Source organism: Gobio gobio, assembly GCF_949357685.1.
Source record: "Gobio gobio genome assembly, chromosome: 5".
Taxonomy (NCBI): Eukaryota; Metazoa; Chordata; class Actinopteri; order Cypriniformes; family Gobionidae; genus Gobio; species Gobio gobio.
Window position 1 is genome coordinate 4217939 of NC_137101.1, and position 17073 is coordinate 4235011.

The 17073-nt window shown below is 39.0% G+C and overlaps 1 protein-coding gene across 1 annotated transcript in view; it reads right to left on the bottom strand.

Moving 5' to 3' along the window:
• The window catches only part of nampt1 (nicotinamide phosphoribosyltransferase 1), a 45196-nt gene that overhangs the window by 20771 nt on the left and 7352 nt on the right, over positions 1-17073 (bottom strand). The window contains exons 2-6 of the mRNA XM_079818200.1: positions 11696-11852; positions 10407-10510; positions 10200-10328; positions 1748-1906; positions 18-154 (exon numbers count right to left, since the gene is read on the bottom strand). Coding sequence (XP_079674326.1) covers positions 18-154; positions 1748-1906; positions 10200-10328; positions 10407-10510; positions 11696-11852 — 686 coding nt within the window. The remainder of the gene's footprint in view (positions 1-17; positions 155-1747; positions 1907-10199; positions 10329-10406; positions 10511-11695; positions 11853-17073) is intronic.

A 17073-nucleotide genomic window follows, 5' to 3' on the forward strand; every position in this document is an offset into this window, starting at 1 on the left:
ACTATCATCAAGCTCACCTGTGTTCTGCAGCTGGTACTGAGTAACCAGGAACCGGGTCTTTGGTGCCGTAGTACTTCTTGATAACGCCGATCCCAGCCACAGTGTCTGTTCCCTTGAAGTTTACCAAGTGTGCAGATGCTCCGATTCCAGCCGTCTGAAAACGAGACACGAGTATAAATGCATAGCTAGTGCAGAAATTAAACCATTGAGAGAAAACTACAGGGCTGGAGGATGCTTGATATGTACTGTATGTATATAATAGGGCTGGGTATTGACACAAATTTCCCAATTCGATTCGATTTCGATTCACAAGCTTTCGATTCAATTCAATATCGATTATTTTGGATATGTATCAGGTATAATACATGGAAAATGTTCTCAAGGAAAACACATTTCTGAACTAATGTTGTAAACTATGGAAGTCAGTTGATACTACATCAGCCGGTAACGCTTTAGAATAATGGTCATTAGTTAACATTAGTTAATGTATTAACTAGCATGAACTAACCATGAGCAGTACATTTGTTACTGTATTTGTTCATCTTTGTTAACGTTAGTTAATATAAATACAGCCGTTCATGGTTTGTTCATGTTAGTTCACATTGCATTAACTAATGTTAACTAGATTTAAATAAAGCATTAGCAAATGTTGAAATTAACATTAACAAAGATTAATAAGCGCTTTATAAGTGCAGTTCAGTATTAGTTAATGTTAACTTATGACCATTATTCTAAAGTGTTACCCATTAGGCTCCTAATATTGAAGGTAAAAATGAACAGATTTGTATACAAACACATTTAAATGACACTTAATTATGTTTTTTTTTTTTTATAATAATAAAGTTATAATATTAACTTTACAATTACATAATCATAATTCTGCTCCAATTCGTTTTTTGAAATATAAAAATTTAAATGGTGGCTGTCATAAAAACTTGCCAGATTTATTCATACATGCATTAATTATTGAAGAACATTAAAAATGACAATATCCTATTTAATGTGGTGCATATAATTAGCAAAATGCTCCACTCTAGAGTTAATTTTTCTAGCTGACTAACGAGTTTATGGACGCTGGATATGGTTTTTCTGAGGAAAATGTGACGTTACATGACATTTACAATCTTTCTGCGGTTGAAACACTGATTGAGTGATTCTATGTGACATGATATGGATTTCGGTAAGTTGTCCTGTATCTTTTAACACACTTTCAGAAGCTCATTCGTGTTTATTTCGCGCTGTTACTGATATATGGCGGAAGAGAAGATCCGCTCATGTTTGCTCCGCACTTCCGCTTCTCTTGAGCTGAGCGATCTCGCGCCACAGCGCCAAAACGGTTTATGTTTTTGAATTTCGTAAAAAAAAAAAATGGACGTAATTTGAAATCTGAGACACATCAATAGTAATAAAGCACAAAGATTATTGCGATTTATTGGATGGGAGGCATGCTACTATGTTTATTTCATTCATTAACTGAAAACAGGATGACTAATCGATTCTTAGGATTTAAGAATCGATATTGTTTTGTAAAAGTGAGAATAAATTAAAATCGAGAAATTTTTACCCAGCCCTAGTATATAATGCTTGGTATTTACAGTAAGGAGATACTTTTGACTTGGATAGAGTCTCATCTTAGACATCCCAACTATGTACTAACCCAGGTCTATTTGACCAGTGTGGTGCTTAAATCAGATTTGTGGGGTTTGGGTAAAAGTAAACAAGCACTTCAAATGACGTGTAGCAGCACCTCTTGAGATGAAACCCCTCTGTAGCCGAAGTCGTGCAGTTTATATTCCAGTCCCACCAGGCTTCCTGACGTTTCCATGAGATACTTGGCCAGAATCTTCTTCTGTTCTCGTGAGTTAGTCGCGACGGTGATGGGATACCACGACTGAACCAGGATGGTCTGTTGAGGAGACAAACACATCATTTCAACAGATTATTTTAGAAATTATGAAACAATTTTTAGTTTGTGAAACCATTTAATCCCTACGTTCAAAGATGCCAGACGGCCCAAGTTTATTTTTCTTCTACTTTCACTGCACATTAAAACATCACACTCTAACTTGATCTGGACAAACTGGGTATCATTAGAAAGATTAAAGTCTCCAGCTTCGATATTTGACCACTGTTCATGATAAAACTAGGTTGCACTAGGGCTGGGTGGTATATCGAGTTTGTACAATATATATCGATATAGTTTTTAGAAACGATATGGAATGAGGCAATACCGTTTAAATCGATATATACAGTAGATTAGGGATGCAACGACGCATCGATGACGTGTATATTTAGCCTGGCGTGGCCATACTCAATTCTAGTCAGAATATGAGTCTGGTACCGCTCCATTGAGCTTTGATTATGGGGCGTGTTTCAACCGAGCCAGGAAAGACCTCAATTGGATAGACCCACAACCAATCAGAGCAACGGAGCGACGCGTAACGTTAGTTGTCAAATGTCAACAGAACTCAACTGCACTGTGTTACCAAGTCCGTGTTTTTCTCCATGTCCACGGGTTGAAGCGACCACAATTATGTGATTATATAAACCCAGGAATGCGAATTTTAGCAGGCAACCTTGCCAAAATAACATATTTTGCCAACCAAACGCCATTTTTTTCCGGAGAACCCCCCGGAAAGTTATAGTTTTGGGCTATAGTTTTGAGTAGCAATTGTGCGCGACATTGCAAAAACACTTGGAAACCCTGTCTGCACGCACGCTGGATTAAGTAACGTTACAAGAAAAAGATGAGTGTAAACGATCTTTGCCAGTAATAAAATTATTTAAGGATACACAGAGTACTTACCAACACGATCATCGTTTCTGAGAGAAATAGTGAAGGTGAACGCATATACGAACAATTTCTCAGTTTAGGATAAGAGCAAATTCAACCCAAGCGCGCTCTGATGACGTGGATGATTACGTTACTGTTGATCATCTGTCAATCATCGTCTAAAGCCCGCCCTGACAATTTCATTGGTCCGAACAGTTTCTGTTCGGGCATAATTCCTCCTCTATGGAGCGAGTCCAGACCGAATTGCCCGAGCAAAACATTTTGTGGGCGGGGCTAAATTCGGCTGGCATCCAGGCTAGTGTATATTGCAAATACACACGAATATTGTCCATTCGGTAACATTTTCCGGTGTTCTTCTCCGACCCCAGTACGTCTCGTGCTTTTATTTATTATTGACAGCATTTATCTGCTTCAAATGCGCCCGGGCTCCCCTCAGTCCCAAACACATATGCATAATAACATGCTGTATATAGGTAGTTTGCATGATTGAAGTAACATTAAAGTTAAGATATGCCTCTAGTTTTAATCATTTAAATGTGTCTTTGAAGTTTGGGCAAAAACTTCTGGCAGCTTTCATTGTTTATGCGCATGTGTATCTTCAAAATAGACGACTAGTTATACATTAACACTGCTGAAAGCTCCTGTATGTGAACCTTTTGCAGATAAATACAAGTGCATTTTCGTTTACTATTGGCACAAATCAATAAGTAAATCATATTCAACTATTATAGCTAACAACATTTCCTAATTAGGCCTACTCTGTATACATTTTATGATGAATAGTATCATTAGTTATGCATAATGTTTAAAAAGCTTCTTGGGCCCCATTTTAACGATCTGAAACGCAAGTGTCAAAGCGTGAAGCGCAAGTAACTTTGTGGGCGGGTCTCGGCGCTGTTGCTATTTTCCCGGCGGGATAAATGGCTCTTGCGCCCGGCGCAAATCTAAAATGGGTTGGTCTGAAGTAGCTTCATTATTCATAGGTGTGGTTTGGGCGTAACGTGAATAAACCAATCCGAGCGTCATCCAACATTCCCTTTAAAAGCAGGTGCGCAAGTTCCATTATAGATTGCTATTATTATGGCGTATTTACCAGGCGCACGCCAGGAGCGGTTCACAGCCGAGGAGACTGATGTTCTTGTAAGAGCAGTGAAAGACAGAGAAGTGAAGTTGTAATGTTGTACATTATGGTAAAGGTGATTTCACAGTCTTTTTTTTTTCAGTCTTTCAGTTTTTTCAGTTTTTCAGTCGATTTTTTTTCCTGGTTCTTGACGGACAAACCAATTTGTCAGATGTCCTTATATACATATATGTCTTGCCACTATTGGGCAAACAGGTCTTATCCTTAATTATTACAATTAGCCTGAATCATTTGTAAGCTAGATTTATGCCTATTTTTTTCACATCTTCGTGGCACACCACAATGATTTCCGTCATCTCATGTGTTAATATTTTTTTAGTGTAACAATTTATGATTTGCAAAAATAACTGTTGCATCTGTGTAGGTTACATGAGCAAAGTGTATGCGCGTTGTGCACGCTATACATTATGGTCAAGCATGCGCCCTTAAAATAGCATAATGAACAACGCGCAACGCGCCACTGACTTTAGACTAGGTTTTTTCTGGTCAGTGGCGCAATTGTTTAATGGAACAGCAAAATAGCACCAGGGATTGTTTGCGCCGGAACACGCCTCCTTTTTTGCGCTGAACCGCCCAGGGAGCGCAAGTTCATTCACTAGTTTAGCGACGTGCTTCTGTGGAGGGAAAAGCGCGCTTTGCGCGGGTGCAAAATAGGAATGACACATGCGTCGGTGTACAAAGTCAATTGCGCTGGGTGCAAGATAGGGCCCCTTGTGTTCATATATTTAATTATAAAATGGCTTAAGTGCACTACCCTTCCTACATTTTTAGTTTAGTGATTTATATCAAAATTATAAAAAAAAAAAAAGTATCTTTATAGCCTTCAATATCAATATTGTTTTTAGGACATCATTGGGCAGGATGTGGAATAAAATTATTATTAAAATAAATATAGATTTTATTTTATCCAAATAGAAAAACATAGATAATACCGGGATATATACCGTGTATCGCCATTCAACCAACGAGATTTGATTTTTTTTGGCCATATCGCCCAGCCCTAGGTGGCAGTGATAATACGGTGAAGTGAATAACAATACGGTGAAGTTCCTCACCTGTTAGTGGGTGGGATTTATTAAAAAGTTAACATTTTGTCCTCAGAGTTGACGTGTTAGCAGCAGGAAAAATGGGCAAGCGTAAGGATTTGAGCGAGTTTGACAAGGGCCAGATTGTGACGGCTAGACGACTGGGTCAGAGCATCTCCAAAACTGCAGCTCTTGTGGGATGTTCCCGGTCTGCAGTGGTCAGTCTCTATCAAAAGTGGAAGAACCAGTGGAGAACCGGCCACAGGGTCATGGGCGGCCAAGGCTCACTGATGCACGTGGGGAGCGAAGGCTGGCCCGTGTGGGCCGATCAAACAGACGAGCTACTGGAGCTCAGATTGCTCAAGAAGTTAATGCTGGTTCTGATAGAAAGGTCATCGCAGTTTGTTGTGTATGGGGCGGCATAGCCGCAGACCAGTCAGGGTCTAGTATCATGTGAAAGTGGCAAAAACGAAGCTAATGCTGGTGAAGTCAGCTGGAACCCGAATCCAAAAACAACCTAAAGTCCCGCTTCATGCCACCCGAGTGATTGGGAAGTGTTAACACACAGTTAACACAGAGGGTTTGCTGGACTCATACGAGCAGAAATGCTTTGTTTAAGACCAGCCGGTCAAGTCAATATTATCATACTGCATATATAACCTGATAAGCCCTGATGCTCTATGTGTACAAGAAACATCCCAGTGTCCCAATCACATGGACTCAATTCAACAGCTCATGTGAAATGAGATTCTTGGACAATCCCAAGAGTTAATTTGTCCCAAACCACTGCTAACTTCTGATTCTGCAAAAACCCACAATCCTCTTTTTTATACGTTTGTCATTGTAGAATGTGGCAATTAACGTCGCAACCTATTTTACTTCAATAACTTGATGTATTCACTGAGAACGTAGGGAAATGTAGGGCGAGGCTTGATTTTATCCATCAGGAAATGATTGGATGGGCGTTATGTATTACAATAGAGTATCTAATGTCTTAAAACAAAGCCTCAATAGCTATCGGGCTATTGTTGAACATGTTATAGCTATTTAATAGCTCACATAACCTAATAAAGTCATGAATTGTGCACAATAAGATCAGGAAAATCCGGACAAAAAAAAGAATACAGTAAAAATATATTTGCGTTCAAACGTTAAACCATAGAGCTTTTATTTTGGCGGAAAACCACAGACCTTAAGGCTTATAAACATGTTTATAAACCATTCCTCATTACAATTCTGGAAAAATGGTTGCATGTTGCATTTTCAAATGCACGTTATAAGTGTCCCAAACTCACAGCAGCTCATCAGACTATATAGTCATGTAATTAAATTGCAACCTTTGCGATTTGATAATCGTTCGATTACCGTTTCATGCACTCGCCAACATTGATTTTTACTCAGATTTGGCACTTGGAATTTGGCATGAATGGGGTCAATTATGATTTCACTTTGACACTTTGCTAGCGTGGTGAATACCGAATTTATCAGACTGATGGTTATCAAAGTGATCCAAACAGCTTTCTTGCATTAATCAGGTGCAATGGCCTGTGTGCTTTCAAAGTCTTCAACGAGTATCGCACTTAAATATCATTAACTAAAAATCTGACTTTGTGCAGAGATGTGCATCTTGTAAAGCCAAACTAATATGTGTGACTATCGCAAGCAAGAGATTCTCTCCACCCTCACAGCACAAAAGATGACCGCTGGAATGGGAGTGAAGGTTTAAGGGAAGCATATCCTAAATATTTCAATTATCAGAATAAATGTTGTCTTATAAAGTCTCCAAACAGTTCACTTAATTGTACGCATCAGCGCCTTCTCATGGCCATCATAAAGGAAGTAGACGTGTGCTTACAATCTCCTGAATTCACCGGAGAATAGATATGTGGTGACAGTGTGTTCTGAGAGCCAAGGGCATACGGACACACACACACACACAGTCTAAATTTATCATCTACACATGACATGTTTGCCATACATTCAAAGCCATTTGTAAAAGCAAACTCATCCCTTACACAATTAAATCTGCTTTGAATATACAAATAACTATACAAATGACAAAACTAGCGACCTATCATAATGACTGTCCAAAGTGGAGCTGGATGTAGGGATGTCAGCATGACTCGGCAGATTTGATGCTAAATCCTTGTGTGGCATGACATGTCACTGTTTACACGATCGGCTACAGGAAGTTTGACAGAAATAGTCAGATCCGAACGTTTGGAAAACGCTGTAGTCATTACAGTGAGAAATGTAAACTGTAATTATTACCCAATTATATATAAATCCTCAGAACCAAAAGAGCATCACAGACGCCCTACTGTTTACGCCACTAGTGGTTCATAAATTATGTGTGTTCTGTGCCTAAAATACAGTGCCAAATAAGGTATGAATCATATTTAGTATTTTGCATTACAGATATGTTTATATTCTGAATGAGAACTAAATAGTTCAGATTGAAATGCAATTTCAAGGCTAGCTTTTTTAATGGATTCTGGAATAATAATCTTTATATATATACAGTATATATATAAAAAAATGTTGGCCCAGTAGTTTCATAGTATAATTAATTTGATTACATCCTGGCAGTGCGAACACTGATCTGAATGTTCACTGTGATCGTACTTGTCTAGACATACTGTATGGCCGAATCGCTGTCATTTAGGAATGAGATGGCATCCTTTTATAATGATTAATTGTCCAGCTGTAATCTACAGATAATCCTACCTTGGGGATGTTTCAATTGGCAGCATTAAAGGATTAGTTCACTTCAAAATGAGCATTTCCTGATATTTTACTCACCCCCATCTCACCTCATGTTCGTGTCTTGCTTTCTTCAGTCGAAGAGAAATTACATTTTTTGAGGAAAACATTCCAGGACTTTTCTCCATTTAATGGACTTCAATGGGAACCAACGGTTGAAGGTCCAAATCAATGCAGTTTCAAAGGAAGGGCGCGATCCCAGACAGGGTCTTATCTAGCCAAACCATCTGACATTTTCAGGACATTTAACCTAAATTGCTCATCTTGTGCTGCTCTGTGACGCGCCATGGATTGCGTAATCAATTCAATTCAATTTTATTTGTATAGCGCTTTTCACAATACATATAATTTCAAAGCAGCTTCACAGAAAATGCATCTACATTACAATTTAAATTGATTTGTACTTGTAATCACGTCGGAAAGGTCACGCTAGACGTAGGCAGAAGTGCCGCCCCAAGCGAACGTACAAAGACTAATACAAACGGCCTTTACCAAAAAAACACTCCAACTTCAAAATCATCCGACATCGTTGTTTTACCTTTTTTTGCTAAAGGATGTTTGTTAGTCTTCACACGAGCGCTTTGTAAACACGGGGGCGGTACTTCTGCTTACGTCTAGCGTGACCTTTCCGATGTGATTACAAGGGGTGTAACGGTACACAAAACTGACGGGTTCGTTGTGCAATTAATAATAATTTGTTACATTTATATAGCGCTTTTCTAGGCAATCAAAGCGCTTTACATAGAAGGGGGAATCTCCTCAACCACCACCAATGTGCAGCTCCACCTGGATGATGAAACGGCAGCCATTTTGCGCCAGAACGGCCACCACACACCAGCTGATTGGTGGAGAGGAGACAGAGTGATGAAGCCAATCGTATATATATATATGGGGATGATTAGGAGGCCATGATGGACAGGGGCCAATGGGCAAATTTGGCCATGATGCCGGGGTTACACCCCTACTCTTTATCGAAGGACATCCTGGGATTTTAATGACCACAGAGAGTCAGGACCTCGGTTTAACGTCTCATCCGAAGGATGGAAGGTTTTGAAGTCACGGTTCGGTACAGCAGTTTTACAAAATTGCTTTTTATTTATTTTTATTAAACAGTGATTTACTGAAAAAAAAAGTGTCTGTCCTTTAATGAATTAAATTGTAACTAAAAGTTTATTAAAGATATTGCTGTAAACTATAGGGAGCCCTTACTTGCACATTAATATTAAAGGTTAACAACAGAGCCAAAACTATTAGCCTAAATTCAGTTGCTATTTATTTTTAGGTTTAATAATCAACACTTAAGTAGCATAGTACGCAAACATGTAAACTTCACATAAGGCAGTTTTTGCAATAACTTCTAAATCTAATAATAAAATAGTTTTTTCTCCAATTTGTTGTTGAAATATAATCTTTTAGTATTTCCATGACAGGTTTATTTAAACATACATGAAACAATCCAGACATAACAGGCTAAGTAGAATATAATGAATATAACGGCTAATATAGGTCATATATTTAGTGAAAGAGTTGATTTCTCTAGTGAATAAAATTCTGTGGACACTGAATGACTGCCGGAGGTAAATGTGATGCTAACTTTACATGACATTGTTTAGTTTACAAGCAGTTATATTGAGGTCTTTCCGCCGTTGAAACACTGATTGAGCGATTAAACCACATTTGATACATGACAGTTGTAATGTATCCTCAACATACCTTCAGATGTTCATTCATGTTTATTCTTTAGGAAGAGATAATCGATCGAGCTCACAGATGATCGCGCTCACGCGCACGCCTATACAGAGTCACGCCACATTAAAGAGCGTCAAAGCGGCATTTAATGTTTTAATTTCGTGATAAAATGGACTGAATACTTCATATATTTCGTGTGGGAACTCGGATTGAAGTGTGTTCTGCGCTTAAAACAAGCCGATTGTTCCGATGGTTTGGCTAGATAAGACCCTATTCCTCATCTGGGATCGTGCAGAGCCTCCGAAGCCCTTCCTTTGAAACTGCATTGATTTGGACCTTCAACTATTGGTTGCCATTGAAGTCCATTATGTGGAGAAAAATCCTGGAATGTTTTCCTCAAAAAACATTCCTTTTCAACTGAAGAAAGAAAGACACGAACATGAGATGAGATGGGGGTGAGTAAAATATCAGGAAATGTTCATTTTGAAGTGAACTAATCCTTTCAACAACACTAATATGTCATAAAAATATAAATGTTTAAGCTTGCTAGGTATAAAAGTGTACATAAATTAAATGTAATGACTGGCCCAATATTGGTCCTAATATTGGCCCCAGACCATCATAACTAGAAGAGAATGCATTAGCTTTGTGTTCCCATGGGAGCTAAAACCCATATACTGACAAAAAAAAAAAAAACATACCTAGAATGCAAAGTAAGCATCTTCAGATAAAAGCGTTGGATAAATATAAAAATAACTGTAGGGATCAGTTTATGGTCATGCCTCACCTCGACCCAGTTAGTGAGCCAGTAGCACTCCGGATCAGTGCTTTCTACGGTGAACAGCACATTCCCACGCGGGATAACACTTCCCTCCGGCACAGCCTTGATCTCGATGGGCAGGTGACCTTTGTATTTCTGCAGTGATATCACATGAGAGATGTTACTGAACATTCGGCACGGACAGACAACTCAAAGAGACGAGTTTCTCCATACCTCCAAAATGTAATTCCATCCCTTTTCGTTGAAAACGTCATCCTGAAAGTGTTCCCGGTAGACCTCCTTGGCTTCCTGAATCTTCTCTGGTGTGACAACCTGTCCTGTGAGCGCAAAAACAGAGGGGGCAACTGTGAGACTAGAGTAACACACACCACAAAATAGCACTGGAACAATTCCAGCCTGGTCTCATTGCGAAAATTTACCTCCGGCAACGTTTTTGCAAACCCCAAAATACGTACCAATATGTACATATCACTGCAGTTTCAAAGTGAAATGTCCATTGGGTGGCGCCAAAAGCTTCGTTTTTTTCCGGAACAGATGAGCGTCAATCTGACGTTTTGTGACATTGTTTTTTTAACGTACACCTACACTAAACCCTAAACCTACCCGATAGTGTTAACAAAAGCAAATGTGACAAAAATACAATAGTAACCATGTATTTTTAGCTTGTGTGAACTCATCTTTGAGCTCTTTTATCATGACTTATCTTTCACGGGATTCGTACCTGAGCTTTCATTATTACAAGTACAAATCTGTACCAGCTGAGCTACTGAGCAAGCTTGTTATATAAAAAAAGCAGAGCATATGGAGCAGGTTAAGTGACGCAAACTCCAAAATGTATTCATTTACATGGTACAAAAAAAACGATAAAAAGTGCTTGCTGTTTTACTGCCTCTAGTGTTCATTTCACTTTGAAACTGCAGAGATATGTACATATTGGTACGTATTTTGGAGGTTTGCAAAAACGTTGCCAGAGGTACATTTTCAAAAATGCCGAATCCAGACTGAAGCTGTGAACCAAACTGTATTTCGGGGCAGCTGTCGTTTGTGGGTTAAAGAGCAGATGCTCTATTGTCTCGTTTCATTCTATAACACAATTTCTAAAGCCGTCAACCCAGCGCACCATGAAATCCTTTACAGTGTAAAAATAGACTAAATTCCTTTATAAATGTGGCACATTTGATCGGCATGCAAGAACAACAACCTCAAACTAGACTGCTAGTCGCACACACTTAAACCGCTTTGTTTTCTTAGACTATAACTCTACTACCATCATGATCGGTCGTTAAACACTGGCTCAATCACGAGGAAGTCATTTTTTTTTTCTGTTGGAACAAGCAGTGTTATTATTTTTCAGCCTGCTCATGAGCCGAATGAAGCAAACTGCCTGTAAGTTTGGAGGGAAAGCTGCATTCTTGAGCTTGAACACAACCCCGAAATTACCAGCGGGGCTGCGTTTTTCCATTTACAAGTTAAATCCGCACTGACAGCCATGACCAACGTACCTTTTAAGTATTTGTTGAGAATGTACTGAAGCCCATAGAAGACCGTCTTTTCGTATTTGACTTTCCTAGGCTTGGTAGGGTCTGGCTTCTTCTCACGGCACTCAAAGTATGAATACACCTTGCTAGTGTTGGGTGGGTACTGTTTGTAATGCGTGACCTGCAAGAAAGAGAAATTCATATTATATATTCGATTCAACAACAAAACAACAACAACAAAACTCCTCACGGTGTTGCGCTGGCACTGCTCTATTTGCACATATGGTAAAGGATGTCAACCCTTGTGTCAACAACAGCTTCTCCTCTCATTCAGACTGCAGTTGGGTTTGACTCTAGCTTGTCTGCCAGACCTCCAGCACCATATTATACACATTATTAGACAGACATCACTACTATGTTTATACTGACCCTAAGCATTAAACGTTGGCATGTAGCTCGTCCCACACCGTTTATGCTACAGACAAGAATGATCCCTCAAATTGTGCAGCTGTAAGTTTATTATTTGCATGTGTTTTGCAGTGTTAATTTCGTTGACGAATAATTTAATTTAATAATGCTGATGAATAATGACAATGTTTACTTTATGATGATTATATAGTAATATGTTTTAGACGGTTGTAACAATGCATATTTTATCTCCTGAACTTGAATGAGCTCCTGCAAATGCAACAGAGGCGCAGCAGACAATTCAAAATAAGAGTCCCGGTGTATTTCGAGCTTGTTTATAATTTAAAAGTCACTCATTATACAGTATATTCGTATTTGGTTACACAATAAACTGTATATTTCATTTAATTCCCATTTAATTCTTAGTCAGGAGGAAAGACCAGTATTTGACACATATTCAATAAAGTATCAGGGTTATAATAGTTAACTAAAACCATTAAAAAAAATAATTACTTGAAATCAAATAAATGTTAACTAAAAATAAATAAATAAATAAACAAACTTATTTGAAGCTTTAGCTTTACCTGATATGGCCTACTAACTAAAAGAAATAAAGTTATAAAAACTATATAGATGTTTTAAAAAAAACAAGCTCTCTTACGTGTATTTTTAATGTCAAAAACAAAATGATGTCAAAATTAAATGGAGCTTGAATTATATTGCAATTTAACTAAAGTCATTAGATTTTAGGAGACTAAATCTACAGTAGATTTAGTCGACTAAAATCTTATGATATTTAGTCGACTAAAACTAGACTAAAACTAAAAACAATTCAGGTGACTAAAATATGACTAAAACTAAATGGCATTTTAGTCAAAAGACTATGACTAAAACTAAATCAAAATTTGCTGTCAAAATTAACACTGTTAAATAGCATATTTTCTTAGCAATAATTGCTATTTACACCAAGTGTAAAAAGCAACTAGATTCTATTTACACTAATGACGCGAATGAAGCGTTAAGCGCAAGTGATTTACATGTTAAGTCAATGCAAAGACGCGAATAGACATTCTGTGGTGCGATTCGCGTCAATGAGACGGCGCGAATTGAGCGTTTGACGTAGTTGAAAGTTGAAAAATCTGAACTCTGGCGGATATTCAGCAGTTTTTCATATTCGCCATACGTCTCGCGGTGGCTCGTTCTTAAGGCTGCGTTCACACCAAACGCGAATAGAGCGTCAAAATCACATCTAGTTGGAAGCTTGAACATTTTGAATCCATTCACAGCGAATTGGACGCGTGTATAAATCGAGCGTTTGAAGTGACGCGCGTTCAAGGCGCTCCAGGAGAAATATGTCATAAAACACCACTCTGCCTCTTTTCATTTTCATTAAGAATATATATTAAACATTAATAGCCACACAAATGTGCTCCAGGCCATGCACTACCTACATTATCTTCACTGCATGTATATTTAAATATCCTAAAAAAATTAAGTTATGACACTTCACTTTGCCCTCAGTCAAAACGATTTGGCAAACAAATTATAGATTCATGACACCAAAGATCGCCTGTTAGATCTACACAAGACGAACCCCTACAGGACATCAGAGCCAGCGGCAAACGCCAGAAGGACTAGCCGAGGAAAGGCTGCTCTCGCCGGGGTTAATGAGCGCTGATCGCCCGGTGATCGCCTGGATCTCACAACTCCAAAAACAAAAGATAATTTTTTTTAAATAGGCGCTCTCTTTATAAATAAACCACAGATTTGAGCTTTAAACAACTACATTCTCACCTGAAAAAGTCTTAAAACTATATTTGATGACACAATAATAGTATTTTTTTTAATTATGCAGAGTTTCTCATCACGTCACTTTAACACGTGACAGCAGTAAGCAGGCTCCTGATTGGTTAACGCGGAGCGAATTGATGCCAAAGTTCAAATTTTTTAACTCGGGCGTCAGACGCGAATTCGCTTCAAACGCATGAATGCACAAAAAGCACCACTCGCGCAAGACGCTCAATTCGCGTCAAATTCGCGTCGTTTGTGCGAACTGGATGCGCGAATGCGGCTGAATCGCGTCTATCGCACCGCAGGACTTCCAGACTCGCGTCAACGCACCTTTCCATTGACTTAACATTGAAATCACTCGCTCCTGATGCTCTATTCGCGTTTGGTGTGAACGCAGCATAAACTGCCGAATCAGGTTGGTCGTATTAAATGTTTTGGTCAATGCTCCTCCACGCGAGATTTCTTTGGAACATACACGGCAAATAGCGAATTTTTAATTGTTTCTCGAAACGTCATAGTAATTCCACACCGGCGATGACATGACTGCGGCACCAAATCATTATCCCAGTGCGTCGTGTATGTCCTTACGTGCTGAAGTCATCAAATTGCGATCGTTCGTGAGATCGGCCAAGTACCGATGGACGCGCTGTTTGAACGGGACATTTCGAAACCACAGACGGTATAAAACAATGGACGTAGTGTCCGTGACGTCACCCGTAGGTTTCTGAATAGCAGTTTTGAAGCCCAAAGTGGGCGGAGCCTGCCGTCGCCATCTTGGCAGGGCGTCACTCCCGGATAACCAAAAATGGGCAAAGAGGCGGGACGTGGGTGCAGACAGAAAGAAGACAAACGACTAGTAGTGACAGCAGTGGCAATCCACCTGTCACTCAAAGTGCCCACGCCCTTAATTATGCAGCACTTTAAGGCTTAATATAATTGAAACGGATGAGTTAGAAAAAAATTACCCCTCACAGTTGTCATGAAGGGCAAAATTAGCCGTATAAACCAAAACCACTTTTTGTACCAGGATGTAAACATGTTTTTCTGCTGTAAAGTTGGGGGTGTATGGGATTGACTCCCTTTTGGAGCCTGTCTCTAGTGGCCAGTCGATGAATTGCAGTTTAAGTCACTTCCGTGTTGGATTCAAGAGAGACCAGAAGGTTGCCCTTGTTCGAGTCTCACACCTGCAGATAAATGCAGTTGTCAATCCCAAAAACTGACAGTGTGTGACCATATGGCCGATGGCTATAGTTGTCCAATAACTGACTAACTGATTAGTTAATTTTTTAAAAAGTTGCAATAGAAAAAAAAAGTAACCCGCAGTGTTTGTAATCTAACAGTTATGAGCAATTCTGTGACTGTTTTGTGCAATAAAAGGCTGTCGTTATGTAGGCTATTTGTTTGTTGAACATGTGTTAGCATAGCAATGTCCTGGCCAACAGAATCATGGTGGCATTTCGCACAAGCACCGTTTTCTTCAGAAGGAAGAAAAATCCAGTTTGTCCTCGTGCTCTTCAAAGAGTTGTGATATAAATACATCCTATGCCCGAGAACGTGACTACAGTTACACAAGATATCAAACAAGACAACCTACTTAGCTCACTTCTGATATTTTGTGCATGCTGACCTTTCCCTGGACGTTTTTGGCTGTCCCGCTGTGTACAGGACAGCCTGGGAAAGGTTACACACACTTGACAGCTACAATGGTTGTTCCCTTAAGCGAACTTAAGGACGGCTTTTTCTCCCAAAGGGCAGAAGTCCTTGAGGAGCAGCAAGCCGTGGAAGTCCCTCTCCCTTCTGACCGCTCATGTCAACAGCTGCATGTGATCCAGGCATGCGCAACAACTGGAGGACACGGCAATGGCTTCAGATCAAGGAAACGGGCCACGGATTCAGCCCATGGAGGTTGTATAAGCAGCTATTTTAAGGTGGGGCAAACTGAAATGAAAGTAAAACATTGTAAACAAGTTGTAAAAGTGAGCAATCCAGATCTGATCTGGCGCTCACAAGTGGACCAACTAGTCAACAATGGCCTGAAATCTCCTGGACAACACAAACATTCGGGCCGAGCCATTAACCAACGACTATGAAAACATAATAATCGTGATAAATGTGCCACATTCCAGTCCTTTCCTTTAAAGCGGTACACTTTTGGCCCTCCTTAAATTCCAAATCCCTCAGATCATGTATCGCGACTAGGGTTGGGTACCATTCACATTTTAACCAGTACCTTTTTTCGGTAATTTAGGCATGTTTACCTTAGTTTAGTAATCAAAAAGAATGTCTAATTAATTGAAATCATGAAACTTATACAATTAAACAACTATTTATTAAAAACTACATACAAACAACAAACAAACATACAACGAAATGATGTACTTTCCAACGTATACAGTTAAAAGTTAAAGAAAAGAAAAAAATAAGTGTGTATTTATCAAACGAAGGCCAAAAATAAATAAATAAAGTGCTCATATGCTATTGCACATATAAATGAAATAAACTTATGAGCACTTTATTTCATTTTTGTGCAATATGGCCTTCGTTTTAAAAGAATCTAATCTAAAAACAAATAAACTACATGTTTAAGGCCCTATGGAATATGTTTTTTTAGACGTATCTAAATTCTACTATACAGCAGTAATATATTTTTCAAGTACCAAACTTTTATTTTGACGGGTTGCCTTGAAGAGATGTCATTTTCTGTGTGTTTATGATATATGACGATAGTTTTTTTTCACAAATGAAATGGTAAATGCTCATGAATTGACTCTCAGAGTGGCTCAAATAGTGAGATCGCAGAGGCTGATAACACCGCTAGCGTCACGCTGCTTGCGTGTGTGTGTGTGTGTGTGTGTGTGTGTGTGTGGGTGGGTGGTAAATTAAAATTGGCACTGGCTGCAGGTGTGTAACCACACTTCAGAATGTTTTCGGTAAGCCATTTCCCTGTGTGTTGTGTTTAAACAAGTTACAGGGGTGACGTCACATGGTCTCTCTTTCTCTACCTTACTCTCGCACAATTGATTTAATGTGAATCGATACATTTCATTCACTAACATTAGGCTGTTTTGATTTATGTTTATTGCTGATGATCGCATTATTTTCATATAAATCTGCGAATATGAGATTGCTTGTTTCTGTTTCTTCTTCGTCTGTGTTTTGATCAAATTCTGCACTCGTTCAGGTGATGCGTAATAGCGCCCCCT